The 26,327-nt window shown below is 49.0% G+C and overlaps 1 protein-coding gene across 2 annotated transcripts in view; it reads left to right on the top strand.

The window, feature by feature from the left end:
* Positions 1–26,327, top strand: part of FCF1 (FCF1 rRNA-processing protein) — a 120,116-nt gene that overhangs the window by 80,937 nt on the left and 12,852 nt on the right. For both annotated transcript variants that reach the window (XM_078659895.1, XM_078659896.1), the window contains exon 7: positions 16,807–16,901. In XM_078659895.1, the coding sequence (XP_078516021.1) occupies positions 16,807–16,901 (95 nt within the window). The remainder of the gene's footprint in view (positions 1–16,806; positions 16,902–26,327) is intronic.

The following is a 26,327-nucleotide window of genomic DNA, read 5'->3' on the forward strand; positions in this document are numbered from 1 at the left end:
GCTTGACGCTGCAGACACCGCAGCTAGGTCTATTAATACTAGTGTCCTGCTACGCAGACATGCATGGCTGCGTATTTCCGGTTTTAAGAATGAGGTGCAGTCCACCATTCTTAACCAACCTGTCAATCAAGACTTTCTATTTGGCCCTGCGGTAGACACCATCTTGGACAAAATGAAAAAGGACACAGAAACCGCAAAATCTATGGGTGCATTGCAATTTCTGCAACATAGGGGCTCCTTTCGACGCTCCTCATACAGAGCAAATACACGAGGGAATGCTTCACAAACATCTGCCTTATACAAAAGTAACACACAAGGCTCCTTCACAAAGAACACAGCCAGAGGTGGTTACAGAGGTGACCGTAATAAGGGAAGAGGGCGTGGAGGCAATAACACCAGGGCCTCCACTGCCACAAAACAGTGACTTCATTACGCTGCCTCCAGACCACTTAACACCAGTCGGAGGCAGACTACAACAGTTCCTACCTGTCTGGCACGCAATTACCACGGACAGGTGGGTGAGAGAAATTATTCAGTCTGGTTATTGCCTAGAACTGACTTCTACGCGCCACCAAACATACCACCCAGACATCGTCCGATGTCCACAGAACACATCACCCTTCTACAACAAGAGGTAAAATACATGCTGGAAAAGGGGGCCATAGAGCAAGTCCCTTTCTACCAACAAGGGAAAGGAGTATACTCCCTATACTTCCTTATTCCAAAGAAGGACGGTTGTCTCAGACCAATATTGGACCTCAGGCCCCTGAATCAATATATACTATCGGAGCACTTCCATATGATCACACTACATCAAGTGCTCCCGTTGCTACAGCAAGGAGACTTCCTAGCAACTCTGGACCTCAAAGATGCGTACTTTCACATACCCATCCATCCAGCCCACAGAAAATACCTCAGGTTCACAATAGAAGGTCAACACTACAAATTCAAGGTTTTGCCCTTTGGGGTTACCACGGCTCCAAGAGTGTTTACAAAATGCTTAGCGACCGTGACAGCACATCTCAGGAGGCAACACATCCATGTGTACCCTTACCTGGATGATTGGGTAATACAAGCAAAATCGTACCAAGAATGTGCAGCACACACATCCCAAACAATCCAGTTGCTACACAGCCTAGGTTTTTCAATGAAACTACATAAAATCGCATCTGCAACCTTCCCACATACAGCAATACCTGGGAGCCACTATAAACACCTCGGTGGCAAAGGCATATCCAAACACAGCAAGGATAGCCAGCATGCAGATACTCATTCGCGAATTCCAGCCACAACACTCCCTGCCAGCTCAAGTCTTCATGCATAGGCATGATGGCCTCCTGTATATTCATTGTCCCCATGCCAGACTTCAGATGCGCCCATTACAGTAATGCCTAGCAAGGCAATGGAACCAGGCTCGTGGACAATTAAAAGACCTAGTGTTGGTGGACAGTCGCGCTCACAACTCTCTGCAGTGGTGGAACCCACAAAACCTTTCCAGAGGCCGACTGTTCCAAGAGCCGGTTCCACAACTAGTACTAACAGCGGACGCATCACTGACAGGCTGGGGAGCCCATCTCCTCCAATACACGGTACAAGGGCTCTGGACGACCAAACAGAAAACGCTGCATATCAACCAACTAGAGTTGCTAGCGATATTCCTAGCCCTAAAAGCCTTTCAAAAATACGTGTACAACAAGACTGTGTTGATCCGGACGGACAACATGACCGCAATGTACTATATCCAGAAACAGGGGGGGGAACGCACTCTCCACAGCTGTCCCATCTGGCGCAGAGCATATGGAAGTGGGCGATTCCAAAGAACATCTTTCTCCTAGCAGAACACCTTCCAGGGAAGGACAATCAGATTGACGCCCTGCTCAGCAGGCACAGCCAACAAATACACGAATGGGAGATTCACCCCCAGGTTCTCCAGCCATTCTTCGAGGAATGGGGTCACCCAGAGGTAGACCTGTTTTGCCACAAAAGAAAACTCCAAATGCCAGTACTTTGCCGCCAGGTTCCCACATCCGTTGTCACTGGGCAATGCGATATGGATTAACTGGTCAGGCAGATTTGCGTACGCTTTTCCCCCAGCACCACTGATCCTGCTGTTGGCACGCAAACTGCGGCAACACTCACTCACCCTAATCCTAGTTGCTCCCACATGGGCCAGACAACCATGGTACACAACATTCCTAGAACTTTCAGTAGTTCCTCATCAAAGACTGTGCCTTGCTCCCCATCTTCTAACTCAGAACCATGGAGAAATAAGACACCCAGATCCCAATCAGATGAACCTAGCGATCTGGCGCCTGAGGTCTTAGGGGTTCGGATACCTTAACTTGCCCCCAGACTGCATGAACATCATTAGGGAGGCAAGAAAACCAACCACACGAGCGTGCTATGCAGCTAAATGGAAGAGATTTGTTATTTACTGCAACAATAACAAAATCAACCCATTAGACGCTTCCATACAAAACATTATATGTTACCTGCTGCATTTACAAAGATGTAACTTAGCATACTCTTCTATACGACTACACCTTGCTGATATAGCAGCATACCTTCAAAACAGGCAGCACCTTTCACTACTTTATTTACAATTCTTGACCTGGAAAGTTGCATTCTTAGTTGCCATTACCTCACTCAGAAGAGTGAGCGAACTCCAAGCACTAACAATTCAAGAACCTTTCATGCAGGTACATGCTAACAGGGTAGTCCTTAGGACAAACCCAAAATTCATGCCCAAAGTCGTATCCAATTTCCATATCAATCAAGCAATTGAACTGCCAGTATTCTTTCAGAATCCACAGTCAGTAGCGGAGAGAGCCCTGCACACACTAGATGTAAGAAGAGCTCTACTCTATTATGTGGATAGAACTAAATCATTTAGAAAGACCAAACTACTCTTTGTTGCTTTTGCACCACACCACAAAGGAAATCCTATTTCAAAGTCAGGAATAGCCAGATGGATAGTTAAATGCATTCAAATATGTTATCTAAAAGCTAAACGCACTTTAACCGTCCCCCCTAGAGCGCACTCAACACGGAAAATCGGGGCATCCATGGCTTTCCTAGGGAATATTCCTCTCGAAGACATCTGTAAGGCAGCCACATGGTCCACCATACACACTTTCACTAAACACTACTGTGTAGACGTGCAAGCAAAACAGGAAGCTGCTGTAGGCCAGGCTGTCCTCAAAACTCTTTTCCAAACTGCTGCAGCTGGCACAGGTGGCCACCGCTAGAGGAGATACTGCTATTCAGTCTATGCACAGATATGAATTCAGCAGCCCACATGCCTCGAACGGAATATGCTACTTACCAGTATGCATCTGTTCTTGGCATGTGGGGCTGCTGACATTCATATCGCCCGCCCTCCTCCCCGGTGCCTGTAGCAGCTGCAGCATTATCTCTGGCATGGCCATCTCTTACTTTCATATCTCCATCTCTGCCACAATGGCGAAAACCAATCTGAGGATGGAGAGGATGCCCATGCGCACTGTAGTCCAGGGGAGGAGTCACCTATCTCGTGATACTTCGAAGACTCTTCCAAGACAACAAAGTGCAATCATCCGGACCCAACACTAGGCGGCGATCTATGCACAGATATGAATGTCAGCAGCCCTACATGCCAAGAACAGATGCATACTGGTAAGTAGCATATTCCTTTCGAGACTCTTCCTTACTCCACCCATCCTTGCATCATTTTATACCTCTTCTGATCCACCAAAACAAGCCTTACTAAACTCTCCATCTGACTCTTCCCCCTCCACCTCCCTGTTACTCATCCCAAGCCTCCTCCTACTGCTATGAGCTCCAAAACAAACAAAAAACAATCTAAAGCCTTACCGTTTATCCCTCCACTATCCTTTTCAATCAAAATAAGACTAACATGTCCACCACTCAAATTGATTTCATATTTCACTTTACTAATTCAACACTAATCCTTTATGTGTTCTGGAGTAGCGTGCTTCTTGTCGAAGATGCTCTTCAACACCTCATCAGAGGTAGCAAGCGCTATATAAATGCAAACCTTTTTCCCTTCGCTATCCCTCCACTATCCTTCTAAATCCAGATAACTGACTAACATATCCACCACTAATCCTTTAAGGGTTCCGGAGTAGTGTTCTAATCGCCAAAAAATGGCTTCAATGCCTCGTCAGGGGTAATAAGCACTATATAAATGCAATTACAATAAAATACAGAGCCTCACCTACCGGTGGGCCAAGGTACTGCTGAAAAGCTTCCAGATCTAGTCTGGGGCCTGGGGAATATTCAAAAGGTGGGTAATCTGTGGATAGAAGTTTCTATAGAATTACAGGACATTAGCCATATTCAACTATACCAGTACACCCTAGAGGTGGTTGTCAGACCTCAAAAAATGGAGCTCCTCTGTTAGACTAGCAGATTTCGAAATCCACTGAGAAAACGCAAGTGGCAGATCGCAAGATAGCACTGCATATCTAAGTTTATTCCTTCAAGGTGGTTAGTAATAGTATATTTAGCTCTTGAAGACAGAAACTGGAATGCTATTCCATTGGAGTGGCCCCATTCATTTTGTGCAAGTCTAAACACAGTAGTCCATGTAAAAAGTCCTACATAAGTGAAACTACGAGCCTCAGTGTGCAATGTTATGTTGACTGAAAAGCCAGGACTGATTGATGATTACATATGACATGGGATTTACTTTAATATTTCATTTCAGTACCAACTCTTGCAACAACCCTGCCAACAACCTGGTCTAGACCCGGAGTGCGCTTGTGCTTATTTTATTTATTTAAAAAGTTTTATATATGGCGAACAAGATCCCGAGGGATATCTGAGCGCTTTACAATAGGACGGAAGGAAGGACATAAATACACAGTTGTCAACCAGTAGGGGTAACAAAACAGCATTAATCACAGATTCCAGGACAATTGCACTGTGGAGGGTAATACAAAAAAACAGGTATAAACAGGCAATAAAGGGGGTCACAGTCCGCGGTAAAGAGGAGCAGTAACAAATGATGGTACAACGGACGTAGGAAAGAAGGTCTTAGAGCAGATGATCCTAGCCCAATTAGGGTGAGAATTTATTCATAAGGAATCTTTTGGCTTCCAATTTGATCGCTGTCGTTGAGGAGATTCTGCGTATTTCCAGGGGAAGAGTTCCATATCTTTGGGGCAGCGCCAGAGAAGGCTCTGTGACAAGTTCTCTTTTTGCAGAGGATAAGTGGTTTAAAGAGGAAAGTATTGGCGCTTCTTGAGGCTCTTGCACCACAAAATAGCTCAAGTTTTTGTGCAAGATACCTGGGAGTATTGAAGTGAAGGACTTTGTGCGCCAGAACTGCAATCTTTAACTGAATTAGTGCTTCGTAGGACTGGGGATATGTGCTCATTTCGATTAGTGCCTGTAACCAGTCTAGCCGCTGTGTTCAGTGATTACCTTAAAGGAGCCAGGGTGTATTTGGGAAGGCCACCGAGGGTAGCGCTGCCATAGTCAAGCCTCCGCAAGACAATCGCCTGGACCACCAGCTTGAAATCATTTTGTGAAAGGAAAGGTTTGATATTTCCGAGTGTCCTCATCAAGTGGTTTGCTCCCTTGCACACCTTGCTGATATGATTTTTCATATTTAGGTGCTTGTCCATGGTGACGCCGAGCGATTTGGCTGAATCTATGATGAGAGGGGTAAAGTTGATGGCAGTGAGGTGACTCAACCACATGTCTATCTTGGGGATATGGTTTGGAGGAGAGATGAGCAGCAATTCCGTTTTGGAGGTGTTGAGCAGGAGATGGTTCTCAGTTAACCAGTTTTGAGTAGACGTTAGGGTACTGTTGAGGGAGATTGTTTTCCGGGGAATAGATTTTTAAATCGAATTGCGTATCGTCCGCATACATGTGGAAGAGAAAGTTAGTGGAGTTTAATGAGTTGGCTAAAGGTTCCAAGAACAGGTTGAAGAGGATAGGAGATAGAGCGGACCCTTGGGGAACCCCCATGAGAACTGGGGAGGACTGGGAGAGAGAGTGATTTGCCTTAACTCTTTGAGATCTGTTGTGAAGGAAGGACGAGAACCATTGTAGCACCTGACCAGAGAAGCCCATCCTATTTTCAAAATGACAAGGAGGTTGTCATGATTAACCGTGTCGAATGCGGAGGAATGGTCGAGGAGGATCAGGAGACCGGATTGGTTTTGGTCAAGCATTTTTAAGATGTTGTCCATGACGTTAGTGAGCACTGATTCGATGCTGTGCTCTTTTCGAAATCCGTATTAATGCTGGTCAAGGAGTGGGTAATTCTCTATGTGAGCACAAAGTTGAAATTGTACGCATTTTTCTATGAGTTTCACTAGGGTGGGAATGTTGGAGATAGGGTGGAAGTTATTGAGGCCAGCTTTGTCTGCATTCAGTATTTTTAGAATAGGGGAGACCTGGGCTGCTTTTATGCAATCTGGGATCGTGCCTTGTGAAAGAGAAGCGTTTACAATCCTTGTCCAGGAGGGGATGAGTACATTCTTGATTTTTTTTTTTCAAGATGGCGGGGGCAACGGGTCACTGAAGTGGCTGGATAGGTTGATATTCTGAAGGATCTTGTTGATGTCTTTTTCACTGAAAGGGGTGAAGGTGCCTCATGACGTATTGTTTTTGGTGATCAGGCTGGTAGATCTGCGCTTATCTAAGAGGTCAGGAGGTGATACGACCCCAGCATTCTCAGTGAAGAAAGCAGCAAGCTTGTCACAAGAGGGTGGGCTACCACCTGGGTTGGAGTGGTTTGGACCTGCAACTGATTGCTGTTTGACCAATTCGAATAGTTTCTTGGGGCGGTTTGCCGCTTGATCCAGTTGGAGTCTGAAGTAGTCAGCCTTAGCGATCTTAATTTGTTTGTTGTAGAGGCTCCTAGCCTCTCTTAGGAGTTTTAGTTGTTCCGAGGAGGGATTGGATCGCAAGGAACGTTCAACTCCTCTAAGGTTGCGGCGTTCCGTGTTTAAGTTGTCATTATACCAGGGTTTGGATGTTTTTGTGGAGGCATTTTTTTGTTGGATTGGAGCAATGGCATCCATGATGTTGAAGATGGTCCAATTGTAGAAGTCGGTGAGTGACTGCACCTCAACCAAGTCACCTTGGGTGGTGAGGGCCGATTTACATTGGGCAGCAAGTTCATCAGAATTTATTGATCTGAGATCCCTTTCCCATATCTTTGATTTCATTGGTTGAGCCTTCCTCATTGACACCTCCCTGTTAATATAAAAGAAGATGCAGTGGTGGTCGAACCAGTCACGTGGGGTAATGGAGATCAAGGAGATGGTCTGCCCTTTCGAGATGGAGATCTAGAGTTTCTCCTTTAATATGAGTTGGCTGGTCACAGTGTTGAGTTAGTTCTTGATTATTTAAGAATGATTTAAGGCAAGAAACAGCGAGGTCGTTTGGGTTAGACCAGTGAAGGTTGAAATCGCCAAGGAAGATTTGGGACACTGTTGAATCAACATTGACAGAGATGATTTCCATTAGTTGCTCGATGAAGAGGAGATTGTCTCCCGGGGGTGGAAGAAGGTGTGAAGTTTACAAACCAGTAAGTTCATACTTGAGATGCTGAGACAGAGGTATTCACAGGAGGAAGGCTTAGAGGACTCCAAGTAAGAGATCAAGAGTGTGTTTCTATGAATACAGGCTAGGCCTCCACCCAACTTCAGAACTCTGTCTAGCCTAATTATGCAGTGAGTGGGAGGTACTAGTAGATCTAGGATCGGAGTGGAAGAGGGATTTAACCAAGTTTCAGTGAGGATGATAATGTCTAAGTCATTGTGTTGGATGAGGTCGAAGATGTCGGAGGCATGTTTATTGGCTGATCGGTAATTAAGTTATACACATTGGAGTCGTAATGGAGTAGGGAGGAAGGAGTCTGGGTGACCGTCACACGAGTGAGGTTGTCATGATTGCTACCTCTACGATTGCGAGGAGGTTCCCTGTACGGGATTGAGTGAATGGATTGTATCGGTCTCGGCTGGATCATGTTGGGGTTGGACCAGGTAGAATAAGAGTTGTGAAGGTCATAGAGATCTGTGGATGCCAGGTGGGTCTCGCATCTTCTCGGGCGGGAGAGAGCTTTAGGTAGGGGAATGGATTTCGGGATAGAAAGGGCTAAAGGCTGACCCTTGCGATCACTATCACCAGTGGAAGCTCTGGGAACATTTGCAGAGGTGAGGAGAGAGCTGATTACGGGGAAAAGATCATTATAGAGGGCTTTCAGGTCATGTGCTTGGCGATGTAAAGCTTCACCTCACGGTCTGTGCACCCATTACCTGAAGGCCATCTGGGACAGTCTTTGCTGGCCTTAGAGTCATGACTCGACCACAGATACACCTGATGGGAGTCTGTCACAGACATTTGTTTAAGACAGTCCCTACAGCAGAGGTATTCAAACTTTTTTGCTCTGGGCCACCCAAGCAAAATGTTTTGACACCGGGTCCCTCCTCCAAAAATGTATAACAAGAATAGGGGGAGTGGGACGGAAAGGGGTGAGCTCCAGGACAGCGATTAGGAGATCATTTCAGGGCTTTTTCAGTAAAAAAAAAATGTTTTAATATATTTTTATTTTAATTTGCAGCAATTGTAAACATGGACATAACTGCAACAACAACATTGCACTTAAACCACAATCAACCCCCTGGTATTTCCCACATCCGGTGGGTGTTGGAGGGACACAAATCATGATGTAGACAAAATTGCATATCAGACACTGGTACACATCACGGCATGACTGTCTCCCACAACCCAGTCCCCGCAACCGCCTCCCGGGTCCAGCAAGGTATAATTGGGCCGACACCCCATTTGCAGTAGATTGGGTATCTCCATTGCTCGAGCTCAGACCATATTATCTCATCCAGCACCCGCATATTTTCTTAAACGTTTTGGGGCAGCCTCTACTTTCGTATCTAACCCTCTCAGCTGCCATGTATAGATCTATACCCCCTTTCCATTCTTATAATGTAGGGGGCTCTTGTGCACCCCATCGACCAGCAATATCCTGCTTGGCCATCACCAGGCCAAGTGCGCTGAAAAGAAGTTGGGTCGGGGGACATCTACGTCACCTGGGATCCCTAGCAGAATGAATCTAGGGTCCAGTGGTAGGGAGATTCCCTGTATTGCCAGGCTCATTCACAAGAAACCCAGGAGCACGCATGTGTCCCCACTCATGCGTGAGTTACATTGGCTCCCAGTAAGGCAGAGGGTGCTTTTTAAAGGGTTATGTATTGCACATAAATCCCTTTATGGTAAGGCACCTAGTTACATCAAGACTCGCCTGACCCCATATACACCGTCCAGGGTGTTAAGATCTGCCGAAGCAACTATGCTCACGCAACCCCGGTTCAGATTGGCGACGGTGGGCGGTCGTGCCATTTCCAACACCCTTCCAGGGGTCTGGAACAGTCTACCGGTGAACCTGCGCAAAGAACCCAATTTGCTGACCTTTCGGAAGAAGCTGAAGACGGTTCTGTTCCAGAAAGCTTGGGGAGGGCTATAAATCGCCTGTAGTGTTCCTTTTGGTTCCTGGGGTGTTTACTGGACAAGCGCTTAGAGACCCCTGGGTTATATAGCGCTATATAAATCGAAAGAAATAAATAAATATTGCATTAAGTTTGGCGATTATCTTCTGCCAATAAATCATTATTTGTTTACACTCCCAAAGAATGTGGAGAAAAGTGCAGGTGACAGTCCAACAATGCAGACACTGAGGCGATTCCGTGCTACCCATTTTGTGTAGTTTATATCTGTCGTAATAGGCCCAGTGGAGAATTTTGAATTGAATGATGCAAAGCCTGGTTTTAATTGCAATCTGCCTAGGGTGCATCAGGTCCGCATACCAGTCTAGGTCCTCCATTTCCCCAGGTCTCTCCCTCCCACACCTCCCTTAATTTAACCAGGGTGTCTGGCATATTGTTATTTATAATTTTGTAGGTGGCAGAGACTGCCTTCATTTTTAATTCTTCCTGGAGTAATCTTCCCTCCAGTGGTGCGACCTTGGGGAGCTCAGAAGCCTCTATTCCCTCTGCACGCCAAGCATTGCACAGATGGGTGTATTTAAAAATTTGGGAGGCATGAAGTTGGAATTCCGCCTGGAGTGCTGGGAAGGGTTTACGGTTGCCCTTGGCGTGATATCCCACACCGTGGAGATCCCAAGCAGATCCCAGGCCTCGAATCCCCGGAGCTTATTCAGTTCTTTAAACCAATTTCCCTTCCACAGAGGGGTGGACCTAGATATTTTGTGTGTCCAGCCCAGTGTATTATTTGTTCTGTTCCATACTACTATAGTGGCTGTAGTTGCAGGGAGTAGTTTGTGGGTCCTTTACCACCAAATAAATAGTGTGTGAAGGATTTTTGTGCAAGTGTTTCCTTTCCAGCCTATAAGCGGGGTGGCTCCCTGGAGTGTGTGTTCAGTCATTTATGTGGGATCTGTCGGGTCATGGGGAGGGAGGAGTTGAGTATAATGCAGAGGTGGTTGCTGAGGGTAGTCGGCCACCAGAAGTTGTCCCAAGCTGAGGGGGTGGGTCCAAGGACAAGGACTTCTATCTTCTCCGAGTTTAGTTTCAGGCACCTACTGCTCATCCAAGCTGTGACGTCTTTCATTTCTTCTCGGAAGCGAAGTCTGGTGGTTTTGGGGTCCTTCGTGAGGGAGAGGATGAGCTGGATGTCGTCAGCGTAGGATACTATGCTGAGTCCATGCTTTCGGACAATTGTGGTGAGGGGGGGCAATGTAGATGTTGAAAAGCGTGGGACTGAGCGAAGATACTTGGGATACTCCGTAGTTGATATCTGTGGGTTCGGAGAGGAAAGGCGGGAGTCCGATCCTTTGGGTTCTGCCGGTGAGAAAGGAGCAGAGCCAGTCGACGGTGGTTCCCTGTTTGCTGGCGTCGTGGAATCTGGCTGCGAAAGTGCTGAAAGCTGTGGAGAGGTCCAGTAGGTTGAGGGCAGTGATGTGGCCTTGGTTGAGGAGCGTGCGGATGCCCTCTGTGGCGGCGAGGAGGGCGGTCTCGGTGCTGTGGTTACTGCTGTTCCTCCCCCGTTTTTCAAGTCGTCTGCAGGAGCGTCTGGCTTCTTGGAGGTCAGTGGTGGACCAGGTGGCCTTCAGGGGGCATTGACTGACAGTGGTGTGGAGGGGTGCAAGCTTGTCTGCGCAGTTGGTGATATAACAGTGTAGTTCCTTGGCTGCAGAGTTGGCGTCGGTTGAGGCGGGAGTCGTGGATGAGGGTAAAGTTGAGGTGCTCCTCTGTGATCTTGCTCCATTTCCTTTGTGGGGCGTGGTGGTCTGTCCAGAGGGGTTAAGTGGTGTGGCTAAAGCAGATGTTGTTCCCTACGAAGATGAAGTCGAGGGTGTATCCTGCCTTGTGAGTAGGGGTAGTGATGAGGTGTTTCAGTTCTATATTGGTGAGGTTGTCCAGGAGGGCGGTGGAGTTGGGGTTGCTCAGGTTGTCGAGGTGGAAGTTCAGGTCTTCGATGAGTATGTAGTCCATGGAGGCGATGTTGTGTGGTGTGATTAGGTCAGTGATGGTAGTGGTGAACGAAATGCGGGGTCTGGGCGGGTCTGTAGGTGAGAGTGCCGCAAAGCTTTGTCCTAGGGCTGGTTTAGATCTGGGAGTGCAGGTGTTCGGTGGTGGACGGGGAGTTGCCTGGGAGTGCTGGTGTTCGGTGGTGAAGAGGTAGTTGCTCATTCTGGAGGTGGAGCTTCAGAGGGAGCTCTTATGTGCAATGCAGAGTCCTCCTCCTGGGCGGTCCTTCCTCTAAATCTTGTCACCGGCAGGAATAGCGGTGGCGATGGCAGGGGAGGCGTTTGTCCAGGTTCCCGTGAAGAAGGCGACGCCTGGCAAGAGGGTGTCGAGGAGGTCCCAAATCTCTGCGGCATGTCTGTGCAGTGAGCGCACGTTGAGGAGCATACACTTCAGGGCTTCGTGTGGCGGTCCTGGCACTGCAGAGAATGGTGAAGGATTGTCAGATGGAGAACTGGCGGTGGGTGGTGTTGGGCGTAGAAAGCTGGCAGTTGTTCCTTCCGGGGTGGAGTGCGTGGAGGGCAGCTGAGTCGTAACGGTGGGAGGTCGGAGACCCAGGGTCCCTGGCGCTGGTCGCAGTCAGGTTGAGGACGGGCGCAGACAGGCTTCCCTTTGGCGCGCCAGCGGCCGCCATTAAATAGAGATGGGGAGGGAAGCACAGCTGGGAGGCGGAATTGGGAAACGGCAGGGGGGCGGGGACGCGGGGCAGCAGCAGCGGAAAGGGCGTCAAAAACCGAGAACAGAGCCAAAAGGGCACAGGTACAGAAATACCAAATACAATACAAAATACAAATCAAAAATTACCAGAAATACAGATACAGGCACAATAAAGAAAAATACAAGTATGGCCACAATAAGGACAAGCAACTCGAACACTTATCAGGAGAGGTGTAGGGGAGCGGCAGGTGGCGTAACAGCAGAGCTGCTGGGAGAAAGAGCAGGTCTCTGACCAGGAGGTCAGAGGTCTTGCTCAGACACCCAAGCAGCAGCCACCATTAAATAGGGAAGGTGAGGTGTGAGCGGGAAACGCCACGGGCAGCGGGGGCAGACAGGGCGGCGAAAAAGGAGGACCGAGGCAAAAGGGCACAGGTACAGAAATCCCAAATACAGTACAAAAATTACCAGAAATCCAGATACAGACACAATGAAGAAAAATACAAATACAGGCACAATGAGGACAGGCAATTCGAACACCTACCAGAAGAGGTGTAGGGGAAGCAGCAGGCGGCAAAACATCGGAACTTCTGGGGGAGAGAGCAGGTCTCTGACCATATATCTAACCAAACCGAAATTGACCAATATTGGGATGTTGTGAGCCTGGGTCCCAATGGAACTGCACCTGCTGCACTAAAAAGCCTTACAAAAAAAACTCCCCATCTTCCTCAGTGCATTTCTCTGAGGAAGCTGTCTCTATCATTTGTAATCTAAAAAAAAATCCAAAGACCCTCATATAGCAGCACTTCCTCTGGGCTATCTCTTTGATGCTATCCAAAGATCTCACTACTTTCCTTTTTCTCCTGACCATTACTCTGAGATCCAAGGGGTCTATGCAATCAGAGCGTTCAGTTTGAACATGACCCTGCTGGCTCCTCCCTGTCACCCACTGACTCCCCTTGAAGGACATGTGCATGTAAACAGAGGTCGAAGTGGACAGGATCTATGGGGACTCCCATGCCCCATGCTTTTTTTCATTTAAAAAAAACAGTTCCCATACTTTTTGTTAAAAAACAACAATCTCTGAACAGTTATTGTGGCCCTTGAAGTGCCTCTGCGTAACAGTGAAGGGAGGGAGGGTTTGGGGTGTGGAGGAGTTTTCCTGTGATGTGAAGCCAAGGGAGGGACACTGAGCAAAGTGTGAATGAGGCATTCTCACCGGGGTGTCTGCTATCTAAAATAATGTAAATGTGTGCTATAGGTTAATAACAAAATGTAAAGGCTGCTTGGAAGCCAGTTTAGTCTATAATTGATGGAATCACTTGAGGCTACATGGGGACAAGGTGTTCTTTTTAGGTCTCGTCCTTTACTATTCCGAAGGAATGGGAAATGGCCGAGAATTCAAGTGCTCGACCTGATTGCCAAACCACCGCTTTTTTTCGTGGCGTTCTCTTCGAGTGCACGTACAGGCACGCGCTTTTGGCCCGTACACTTTCATGGCCATCTGTTCCTCAATGTCCCTCCCACCCTTCGTCAGGCTATTGGCCCTCCCCCAGCACAGAGCGCGCATCGCGGCCGCACAGCACATCAAAGGGCTTCTCCCAGCGTGTGCTGTGCGGCTTCTCCTCCCCTAATTATGTGGCCGGCCGCACTTGTGTTTCCCGGCCACTCTTGTATTTAATTAGCAGCAGCAGCATTTCTCCTGCGCCAGGCCACATCAAAGGCTCTGTGCCACTTTCACCCACACAGCAACACTTACAGACACGCAACGCCACTCACACCCACGCAAGCCCACTATCATCCACGCAACGCCACTCGCACACGCAACGCCACTCACACACGCAACGCCACTCACACACGCAACGCCACTCACACACGCAACGCCACTCACACACGCAACGCCACTCACACACGCAACGCCACTCACACACGCAACGCCACTCACACACGCAACGCCACTCACACACGCAACGCCACTCACACACGCAACGCCACTCACACACGCAACGCCACTCACACACGCAACGCCACTCACACACGCAACGCCACTCACACACGCAACGCCACTCACACACGCAACGCCACTCAGCCATGCAACGCCACTCAGCCACGCAACGCCACTCAGCCACGCAACGCCACTCAGACACGCATCGCCACTCAGCCACGCAACGCCACTCAGCCACGCATCGCCACTCAGCCACGCATCGCCACTCAGCCACGCAACGCCACTCAGCCACGCCACGCCACTCAGCCACGCCACTCAGCCACGCCACGCCACTCAGCCACGCCACGCCACTCAGCCACTCAGCCACGCCACTCAGCCACTCAGCCACGCCACTCAGCCACGCCACGCAACACCACTCAGCCACGCCACGCAACGCCACTCAGCCACGCCACGCAACGCCACGCAACACCACTCAGCCACGCCACGCAACGCCACTCAGCCACGCAACGCCACTCAGCCACGCCACTCAGCCACGCAACGCCACTCAGCCACGCCACTCAGCCACGCAACGCCACTCAGCCACGCAACGCCACTCAGCCACGCCACGCCACTCAGCCACGCCACGCAACGCCACTCAGCCACGCCACGCCACTCACACATTGTGGGTGCAGATTGTGGGTGCAGATTCAGAGTGCAGATTCAGAGAAAACTCAGCAGCACCACCACCATTGCAATGCAATAGGTCTCGTTTTAACGCAAATTTAAGCTATAGGCCTTGTAAATGACAAAGCCTTTTATTTATGTTCCAAAAACCAGAACGCAAAAATAAAGGGCATTATCATTTACAATGCTAATAGTTCAGACTCGCGTTATTGCGAGACCTATTGCATTTCCAATGCTTGTTGATACTTAATGTCAGGGTGTTATAAAATGAGTTCTAGAAAGTGTACTTTTAATAGACAAATGTGTGCACTAGGTATTATATACCTATTACTCAAATATGGTTAAAGCACTTACTTTATCTTAAAACATCAAATCATTTTGCAGCAGTCTAGCTTATACTTTGTATAGTATTTTTTTTAAATAATGACTTCCTTATTAACAGTGTTTTCTACTGCAGGCTCGGACCTTGTAGCGCTATAAATACACGCTATAACTCACATCTGCAGTGGTCACATTACCCAAATGAAATGTCAGAACGTAAACAATGTATTTCTGTTTTATTAACTGAATCTGCATTAATTTTTCGTTTATCTCCATTATTTTACATGCAGTTACCTGAAAGTGAAAAACAAAACACTTAAATAATAATTTGCTCTTTTTTTCCACCATGTGGCTAAAAGGAAGTTTTGTTTTTCCACTTTGTTTCCTGCATATAAAATAATACAGGAAGCTTAAACGAATAATAATTGCAAGTTGAGCTACTGGGATGGAAATACATTCTTTAACATTACCAGAGTGTATGTGTTTTTACCCATTAAAGGACTGCATTCAAGATCGAAGGCGAATCTCTTGCGCTGGGCACGAGGTGAGGGCACACTCCGACTGCAGCAGGCCAGGCGCTTACATAATGATAAATCCTTAGAAGCATTGGTGACAGCGCTCCAGCGTCTAGTTCGAGTGAAGGGGAGGAGGAACTAGCTTAGGCGTTAGCACCCTGGTAGGAATGATACTGACGAAAGAAGAAAGGATAGTGATTAATGTGATGAGCATGTTTCAGGAAGCTGTCCCCTTTACATTACCTGGCACAAAGAGAGCTCACGATGTGTGGAGGATATCCATAGATACTGTGTTTTTATATACTGCTTGTAGGCGCACTGACGGGTGGGGGGCACGGAGGAGGGGGGGGGGGATCCTGGGTTTTTCTTTTCGTACTCAGGGGCATGAGCATCAATGGATGTTGTGTAGACTGTCGCTAACACGACCTGGCATAGTTTGAAATGTGATGCTCATTTTGTTTACAAATACCAATAAAATATGTTTGCAAAAAAAAGGACTGCATGTAAATGAAGCCAGCCTGGAAACTTGTTGAGCTATCTGCACCCCCCTAGGAATGCAGCCACGGCCTCCCAGTGGGGCCCTCCACACAGTTTGAAGATCTCTGCCCTACAGGGTGATTTAAATGTATTGAAATGGGTTAACAGCTTTCCAGCAAATTGCTGTTCCTTTCTTTTAATGTTTTAATTTGAAGCCTGATTTTTTTTGTGTGCCATTTTTTTCTGTCTTGGGCTACTGCCTTGTTTGTGAATTATCTTGAGCATTGGAAACTACAGATGCCAACTGCAGCTCAATTACAGCAACATCAGAAGTGTCAAATAAGTTTGTGTTTTCTTTTACAAATCCGCAACAGGAAACTGCAACCTGCTTTTACATGCTGCTGCTGGAATGGATTCAAAGTTTGCACTTTCTGCTTTTTTTCCATCCTGGAAGCATCTCTCTCAATTGTGTGCACTACTTACGTATGATAAATTTTTAGCTCTGGTTCTACAAGGCTAGTAAAATTAAGCAGTTGGTGGAATTGTTTGCCTACATCAATTACTTTAGCCACCAGGCCTCTTGCTTAGTTGGCCAATGCCTGTGTCTCAGTTGCCTTGATCTTGTGCGTTTGGTGGTCCTCAGCTGCTCAGGGAGAGTCTTTGGATGCACAGCCCATTCCTATACTTATATGTTTTTTTCTTCCTTCAGCATAAGTGCTACATCGTAGCAACCGTAGATAGAGACTTGAAGAGGAGGATCCGAAAAATTCCAGGAGTTCCCATTATGTACATCTCTAGCCACAGGTCTGATGCTCCCTCCTAACTCACTCATACTCTATTCTTTTTTTATATTATTTGCTGCCAACCAGACCCCAAATAACTTTCTTCTCTCTCTCACTCAGTACCTCCTACCATCGCTGCTTTCTTTTGGCCAGATATTTGTCAGTGTATACATCCTGAAAAATTCAATGCCTTTTGGAACTTTTTTCCATGCTTCATTCTTCCTTTAGATCATATTTTCTAGTCTTCTCCTTTCCCTTCCTTCCTGTTTATCTCAAATGTACCTTTGCTCTGCCTTCTTTTTTACTCTTGCCGCACCTCTCCTTTCCTCTCGCCTATTTTCTTTATCCCCTTTTCTTTCTCTATTATCCTTTAAATTTTTTCTCTGACTCTTCTCCCCCCCCCCCCCCCCCCTCCGCTCACTTTTTATCCTCTTCTCTATTTTACATCTTTCTTCACAACCACCACAGTGTGGATGATATTGGGTATACTTCGACTTTTCTTCCTTTATCCCTTTTGCCTCTCACATTCTCCTTTTTATTAGGTCAAGCGACCTATCTCAATTCGCATGCGCATTGAGCGGGAGCTAGATATATAGGGGCTTATCGAGAGTTTACCTAACTGGCGATTCCACTGGCGATTTGATGCTGTGCCCGTGCGCTTTTAGGTCAATGCGCAAGCGCATTGACCTAAAATGCGCGTGCACATCATCAAATCGCCAGTCAATCACCAGCAGCACTCCTCCCACACCTTTGAAGTGAAGCTTAGCTTCACTTCAAAGGCCCTGCTGCTTCACACCCTCATTTTTTTCTTGTAAAACAATTTTTATTGCAGAACCACACATTAGATGCATAAACAGTTTGCATATCATAGGCGTAATCCCAGTTCCTACCACAGTTTGATACACAGCCATTTAGCCCTCATCCCGGAGGCCGGGCGGCAATTCCTGAGGAGCAGGTACGTTCATGGGAGTCTTGAGTTATGACATAGGAGGATAAGCCAATCAGTTTCTGCTTTATATTTACTGTCCCTTCCCCCCACTCCGCTACCTGCCTTGCTCGTGGGATTCTGGCGATGATTATTGTGGGCTGCGCTCCCCCCCCCCCCCCCCACCCCATTGTGAGTCTGTGCCTATGTCCGGTGCTGGTGTCAATGTCCATGGTATAAGCTGAAGGAGTTTCATGTGGTTTCTTGTGTGTGTGTGCCTGGCGTCGGTGCAGGGCGGGCGATGGGTGCCAGAGGAGTTGGGGGGCCCGCTACTTCTTCGTCCTCTAGTCCCTCCAGTGTAGTGTCCCTCAGAGCTTGGGTCAACGATTCCCATGCCCTCGCTGCGTCCTGTGCTTTCTCGTCTGAGCTGCGGCGTGCCAATTGGTACCTAATCGTGCTCTCGGCCGTCGCCCATTTCAGGAATTCGGAGAGCCATTTCCTGTGTGTCGGGCCCTTCCGTGCCTTCCAGCCCTTGGTCAGCTCCCGTTTGGCTAAAAGCAACCCCATGTCTATGAATTTGCTGGTTAGCTTGTTTTTGCGTGTGTGTGGGAACCAGTGGAGTATAGCGACCCCGGTGTCGAATTGTAGGTCCCTGTCCGTCACTGTGTTCAATGTGTCACCTATCTCACTCCAATATTCCTGTACTTGAGGGCAACCCCTGAGCATGTGGAGTAGATCTGCCTTCACCAGGCCGCATCTGGGGCACGCTGCATCTGTAACTCCGAAATATGTTGCCACTTTGTTCGGGGTTAAGTAGGCTCTGTGAAGGATGTACAGATGTATAAGTTGAAAGCGCGCATTCCTCGTACTTTTCCTAGCCCTGCGTATCAGTTGGGACCATGTTGTGTCGGGTATGTCTTTCTGCAAGTCAGCTTCCCATTTCAGTTTGAGTGAGGTGAGGGGTTGAATGTTGTCTGATGATAGTCGGGAATAAAGGCACGTGACTGCTTTGAATGTCCCTGCTGCCATCATTGCGTATTGGCACACCAGTGTTGTCTGTGGCTCGGTCAGTCCCTCTCCCCAGTGTGTTTGTATGGCCCTCACTACCGCTGCGTGTGTTAGATAGTCGCCCCTTCGAAGATCGTAGCGCTCCTGAAGAGTCTGAAATGGTACCGTCGTCATAAAGGTCCCCTATCATTTGTAAGCCTGCTTCCTCCCAATCCTGCAGTCTCGACCAATCCCCCCCCCATGTGGCAGCGCTGTCACCATGCCCAGAGGAATTTCGGGCGCGTAGGGGTGCTTCCGCCCCGTTCGCTTCTGCGATTTGTTCCAGCATAGCCTCAGCGTCCGTTCCTCCAGGGATAGTCCTCTAAGGACCAGTTTTTGTTGCATGGTAATGTACGCTAAAACATGGCGGGGTGTGCCGGCGTCTCTTTCCTGCTCCGGGCCTCGGTAGGCTCTTGCAACCTCTTGCGTAAAGTGCTGTAATTGGGCTGCCAGGTAATATAATTCAAAATCCGGGACCGCCAGGCCACCCTCGTCCTTCGAGCGGGTCAGCGTCGTTAAGGCGATTCTACGCCTGCCCGATCCCCATAAAAAGGAGATTACTAATGACTTCAGTCGTTTAAACGTAGTTCCCGGAATCCATATCGGGAGGGTCCGGAAAAAGTATAGCAGTCTCGGAAGGGCTATCATTTTCAGCAGTGACACTCGACCTGACATAGATAGGGGCAAGGTCGCCCAGAAGGAGATATTGCCCTGCAGGGTTCTGATGCAGCGCCCGATATTGCCATCCAATAAGTCCGCCGGGTCATGATATATGTGCACACCCAGGTAAGACAGGCAGTTGGGCTCCCATCTCACCAACGAGTGGGACGAGGGACGCGCCCCCTCCCTCCGCAGTGGAAAGAGACAGGTCTTTGACCAGTTTACCCGTAAGCCAGAGACGTCGCCAAAGCATTCTAGCAGCCTCTCGGCGCCTTCCACTGCCTCCTCCGCATTCTCTAAGAAGAGGAGCAGGTCATCTGCATATAGGGAGATAAAATGGCGGGCGTCTCCGGAGGCCAGGCCACAATAGTGGACACCCTGTCTGGCAGTTGCCGCCAGGAGTTCTATTGCTAGTGCGAATAATAGGGGGGAGAGTGCACACCCCTGTCTGGTTCCCCGGTTCACCTCATAACTCTCCGATACCAAGGCTCCGACTTTCACTCTGGCTTTCGCCGACGCGTACAGTACTTTCGTCCACGCAATGTACCCCTCGCCCAGTCCAAAGATTCTCATTACTCTATAAAGGTAATCCCACTATAGGCTATCGAATGCTTTCTCTATGTCTACAGCGAGCACCAGGGGGGACTGTGCTCCGGGAGGAGGGTTATCTATCAATCTAAGGAGCCTTTGTATGTTGTGTGTCGTGTTTCTCGTGGGTATGAATCCCGACTGATCTCTGTGGATTAAATGTTGCATGTGGGACAATAACCTGGTGGCCAGAATGGTACTGAGGATTTTGTAATCCGTCGTCAGCATAGAGAGCGGTCGGTAGGACGCCGGGTCCGTGCCGTGTCTCCGAGGTTTTAAGAGGGGAATCATTATGGCCTCGCGCAGGGAGCAAGGGAGGCGGCCTGTCTCCTTAGCTTCATTATAGATTATTCGGAGACGCGGGGCCAGCTGGTCAAGATACTTGACGTAGAATTCAACGGGCAGGCCGTCCAGTCCCGGCGTTTTGTTGTGCGCCATATGTTTGACCGCACCTCTTATTTCCGTTAAGTCTATCGGGCTGCCAAGGGACTCGGCGTCTTCCGGAGTTAATTGAGGTAGATGCAAGTCCGCCAGAAAGGTGTCCGTTGCCGCGCCTCGGTCCGCCAGCCTGCTCCGATACAACCGTTTGTAATAGGAGCGGAAGCAGGCCAGTATCTCTGGTTGCGTATGGAGCATATTGTCTCCGCTCCCCTTGAGAGACAGAATTGGCTTACTGTTTCGGCTGGGGTTCGCTAGCCAGGCCAGGAGCGCGCCGGGTTTATCTCCTTCCGCGAGGGTCCTCGTCAGGTACAGTTTATAATCAAAGCTGCGCAGGCGTTCCACTTCCACAGCTACTGCCTCCCGCGCACCAACGACCCTATCCTGAAGTTCAGGATGGGTGGGGCGCTCCCGCTCCGCCTTTCTCAGTGTTGATTCCGCCTTATCCAGGTCCTCTATCAGCGTTCTCCGCGCCCCCGCAAATTTCCCTATGCAGTGACCCCTCACCACTATTTTGAATGCATCCCATTCCACAGCCCTAGAGGAGGCAGTGTCCTCGTTCTCCGTAAAATACTGGTCTATCCTTTCTCCTAACGCCTCGCGGAAGGGTGGGTCATCGAGCGTGTCCGGCCGTAGCCGCCACGTCGGGATACGTGTATGTTCGTTCATCCAGTTCAGTGTAAGGAGTAGGGGGTTATGGTCGGATATCGTTCGCGCTAAGTATTCAGTTCGGGCCACCGATGGGAGCACCGTTTGCGAGCACAGGAAGGCATCGAGACGGACATGGAGATCATGGATGCTATTTTATTTGTGATATTTGTGGGGTATTTCTAGAGCGCGACGTTCGCTCCGGAGGGAGCATCTTGGCGCTTGGGAACCTAAATGAACCAGTCTAGGGGGTTAGATGGAAGCTTTGGAGTAATCGTCCGGAAGATTAAAAATCCATGTCTTTAGCAGCTTTCTGAAGGGTTTTTCCTGGGTTTGTTGTATGAGGGTTTTGGGCAGTTTGTTCCAAGCTTTAGATGCAAGGAAGCTAAGGGTCTTCTCACCCTTCGTTTTCAGATTGTGTTTCGGGAGAAGAATGAGGTTGTCATTGGTTGAACGAAGGTGACGGCTGGGCACGTAGTGGGGAAAACGCCTGATGAGGTATTTAGGGCCTGTCTTGTTGTAGGCACGGAAGGCTATAATCAGGATTTTAAAGAGAATCCTTTTGTGAAGTGGGAGCCAGTGAAGTGAATGAAGCGCTGCAGAGATGGAGGATCTGCGGGGTAAGCCCAGGACGAGACGGGCGGCTGTGTGAAGTACGCTCTGCAGTTTAAGGAGGGTGCTCTTTTTAACTCCTGCAAGCAAGCCGTTGCAGTAATCCAGTCGCGAGATTATGAGTGCGACTGTCACCGTCTTTCTGGCATCGATGGGTAGAAAGTCGAAGAACTTTCTCAGGGATCTGATCGTTCCAAAGCATTTACCTGCGATGGTTCTGGCATGCTGGTCAAAGGAGAGTTCAGAGTCAAAGATTACGCCGAGGTTCCTGGCTGACGACACCGTCTGGGGGGGGGGCAACAGAGTTATCCGGCCACCATAGTGCTGGACAGAAAGAGATGTTTGTGCCAATCGGGAGGATCTCTGTTTTGCTCGAATTGCATTTCAGGTGGTTGTTGTCCATCCATCGAAATACTTCGGTCAGGCAGTGTTTCAGGTTGAGTTCAGCTTTGGTAGATAGTTTGTCAAGTGGCACAATGAGTTGTGTATCATCGGCATACGAAGTGACAGGTATGCCGAATGATTCTATCAGATTAAGGAGGGGAATGAGATATACGTTAAAAAGGAGAGGGCTTAGGATAGATCCTTGCGGGACACCTGAGGAGACAAGTTTGTCTTTGGAGTGGAATGGGCCCAGAGTGACGGTTTGGGAGCGGTCCGAGAGAAAAGACGTAATCCAGGATAGGGCGGCATCGGAGATACCAATGTCCCTGAGTCTACTGATGAGGATGGTGTGGGAGACGGTGTCAAACGCCGCCGTTAGATCGAGAAGGATTAGGATGGAATTTTTTCTCTGATCTTGTAGAGTTTTTATGGTGTCAGACAGTTCAATGAGAGCGGTTTCTGTCGAGTGCTTGGGGCGGAACCCGGATTGTTGGGGATGAAGAAGGTTGTTATCATCCAGGTAGCGTTTCAGCTCGCTATGGACTAGGTGTTCCGTAATTTTTCCCAAGGCCGGGAGTAGCGAAATTGGGCGGAGGTTGGTGAGATCCGTCAGGGGTTTATTTGCTTTCTTCATAAGGGGTTTGACTATACCTTTTTTCCAACAGCTGGGTACTGAGCCTGAGCTAAGCGAGGAGTTGATTAGGATGTTGATGGTCGGGTTGACCTCATCAATTAGCTGGTGAAGTATCATGGGGGGACAAGGGTCGGTCGGGGCGCCAGATTTGCAGGCCAAGATGGCTTTTTTCGACTGCTCAAGAGTGACAGGGGAGAAACGACTTAGTGCAAGGCCTGGGGGGACCAGTGGAGGGGACACTGGGGGAGCAATGGGGGGGGGGGAATTGATTTGGAGCGTGGCAATCTTTTCCTCGAAATAATCAGAAATTTGATCGCAAAATTTCTGGGAAGGGGGGATTTCAGGCTGAAGTACCTTTGGATGCGTGAATGATTTAACAATCGTGAACAGAACCTTTTGTTTTTGGCCTGCGTTTTTTATGGCATTGACATAGTGGTTTTTTTTAGCCAGTTTAATTTCCGAAAGGTAGTTTTTCCTTGTTGCGATATAGGAGGAGCGGTTAGTAGCCTCGTATGTCTTCCGCCATTTTCTTTCTGCCTTTTTACATAGCAGATGCGCTTTTGCAAGGTCTGGTGTGAACCAGGGGGCATTGATTTTAGTTTTGGTTTTGCGCCGGGAGATGCAGGGGCGTGAGGGCGGGATTCTGGATTTGATTTCTTGAGTGATCCAGTTTTGGAAAAGATCGGCGTCAGTGTCGACATTGCCGGAGAGAATAGGAGCTTGAGTTTGCATTAAAGGATTAAGAGTGATGTTATCCTGGACCTTTTTCCAATTGATATAATTATCGGGGTGAAAGGCAACTTTGTCGCGATTGGGTAGGTTTTTGCTCAAGATGTGAAATGGGATCAGGGAGTGATCAGACCAAATCTGGGGCAAAGGGGAAAGAGTGATCAAGGAAGGGGAATTGGTGCAGACTCCATCAAGGGTATGACCTAGAGAGTGGGTGGGTGAGGTGACGAGTTGCCTAAAATTGAACATCTCGAGGGTTTGTAAGAAATTGATGGTATGAGTATCTGTTTTCGATTCTAGATGGAGGTTAAAATCACCAAGGAGGGTGAAAAAAGGGTATCTAAGGGAGAGTTGTCCTAAAGAATCGTACAGAGAGTCGAGGAACTCAGATGCATTGCCGGGTGGGCGGTAGATAAGTCCGCCAGAGAACGAAGTATGTTCGTTCAGTTTAATAGAGAAACCTAGTCCTTCGGTCTTTTTCAGAGGCTCTAGACTAAAGGTGTGGCAAGGGAAGGAATCTTTAAGGATGATTGCAACACCTCCGCCTCGGCCCTTGGCTCTATCTTCCCTGAAAAGGGAGTAGCCCAGGGGAAGAGCAACAGCAATATCAGGGTTACTATCTGCTGTAAGCCATGTCTCAGTTATCATGAGGCAGTCGAGGTCGGACTCCAAGATGAGGTCGTGTATATCTTGGTTGTGCTTGCACATGGAGCGAGCGTTGATTAGGCCACCTTTGAAGGAGGGTAGAGGGGCCTGAAGGATATTGGCCGATGGGACAGCTGAGTGGAGCTCAGTGGACCAGTGGCAGAGTTTGCAACTAACTAGGCCTGAAAAAGCGGTTGGGTCGAGTATACATGGACAATGCTTAGAGGGCTGTAGTTGAAGAAGATCGCTGGGTTGGTAGGAGATACGGGAGGTGAGTTGGGCAGAGTTACCTGCGCCTGTCGCGGTCTTGGCGCGGACGGGCGCAGACGGGCTTGCCTTAGGCGCGCCTTCGGCGCGCAAACGGCGCTCCCGCTGCGCTCGTCCGCTGCGCGTCTTATGCACACACATTAGTAGGGGGAGGAAGGGGGTGTGGCCTCCAAGGGGGCGGAGTCAGCGCGCACGCCGCTGGTGATGGCGGCTGCAGGCAAGGAACTGAGAAGGCGCGAACAGCTATTAAAATCAGCTGAGCGCTAAGGTAAGAGCGAGCGCTGAATAGTGCTTCGTTTTTAAAATACAAGTAAATAGTGACACCACACAAGAGACAGAGTGCAGTGAAATGTACAGTTTTTTAAAAAGACAACAGAGTACCTCCAGCCCCGGCTTTCCGCCTCAAGACTGGGTCAAGGTTTGCTGGTGGCCGCTAGGAATCAGCGGGTTTAAGTAGGGCGAGTAGGGGGCGTGGCCTCCAAGGGGGCGGAGTCAGCGCGCACGCCGCTGGTGATGGCGGCTGCAGGCAAGGAACTGAGAAGGCGCGAACAGCTATTAAAATCAGCTGAGCGCTAAGGTTGGAGCGAGCGCTGAATAGTGCTTCGTTTTTAAAATACAAGTAAATAGTGACACCACACAAGAGACAGAGTGCAGTGAAATGTACAGTTTTTTAAAAAGACAACAGAATACCTCCAGCCCCGGCTTTCCGCCTCAAGACTGGGTCAAGGTTTGCTGGTGGCCGCTAGGAATCAGCGGGTTTAAGTAGGGCGAGTAGGGGGCGTGGCCTCCAAGGGGGCGGAGTCAGCGCGCACGCCGCTGGTGATGGCGGCTGCAGGCAAGGAACTGAGAAGGCGCGAACAGCTATTAAAATCAGCTGAGCGCTAAGGTAAGAGCGAGCGCTGAATAGTGCTTCGTTTTTAAAATACAAGTAAATAGTGACACCACACAAGAGACAGAGTGCAGTGAAATGTACAGTTTTTAAAAAAGACAACAGAGTACCTCCAGCCCCGGCTTTCCGCCTCAAGACTGGGTCAAGGGATGCTGGAGTAGAATGAATAGTCTCTGTCCCCCGGGTGTTGTACCCGCCAAGCGTCCGATAGGTCCCACTTCCCCTGCCAGTCTGCACGGTGCTTAGCTAGTCTATGTACTGGGGATGTCTGTAATGGCGGGTGTGATCTATCCAGGGAGACATCCACTATCGAGTTGAAGTCGCCTCCAATTAGCAGCGGGCTAGTGAAGTAGCCAGCCAGAGCTCGAGAGAGTTTCGTGAGGTATGCCGCTTGGTCTACATTCGGGGCATACACGCTAGCAAGCGCTATGTGTCGGCCTCTAAGCAGGCCCTCAACTGCTACGAACCGCCCATCCGGGTCTACTGTGTGTCTAGTGACTTGGAAAGGACACCCGCTCTGATCCAGATCAATACCCCTCTAGCGAAGGCCGAGTATGTGGTGTTGTAAAGGTGGCCCCTCCACCTACGCTGTAGTGCCACCCCCTCCTCCCGTGTCAGATGGGTTTCTTGCAGGAAAGCTATGTGCACCCCCCTGCGGACTAGATAAGAGTGGATCTTGTGTCTCCTCGTCATCGTATTCAACCCCCGCACATTCCAGGACACACAGTTCAGTGAACCCATATTAGCCATAGTCCCATTGGGTACAAGTCAATTCAAGCTTGGTGAGCAACCAGACAATAGGTTCGACAACATTTCCCACCCTCCCAACAATCCCCACAATCCCCCCCCTCAAACTGCGCCCCGAGTGTCCCCAACTGCTCCAGGCTCCCTCCCCCCCCAGAACAGGACCTAACTGCAACAGAGTAGTTCCCGTCCAAACAGGCGAGCAACCGTGCTCAAAACCTCCAGGTAGTCGTGATTA

This window comes from Lissotriton helveticus, chromosome 9, assembly GCF_964261635.1.
Source record: "Lissotriton helveticus chromosome 9, aLisHel1.1, whole genome shotgun sequence".
Lineage (NCBI taxonomy): Eukaryota > Metazoa > Chordata > Amphibia > Caudata > Salamandridae > Lissotriton > Lissotriton helveticus.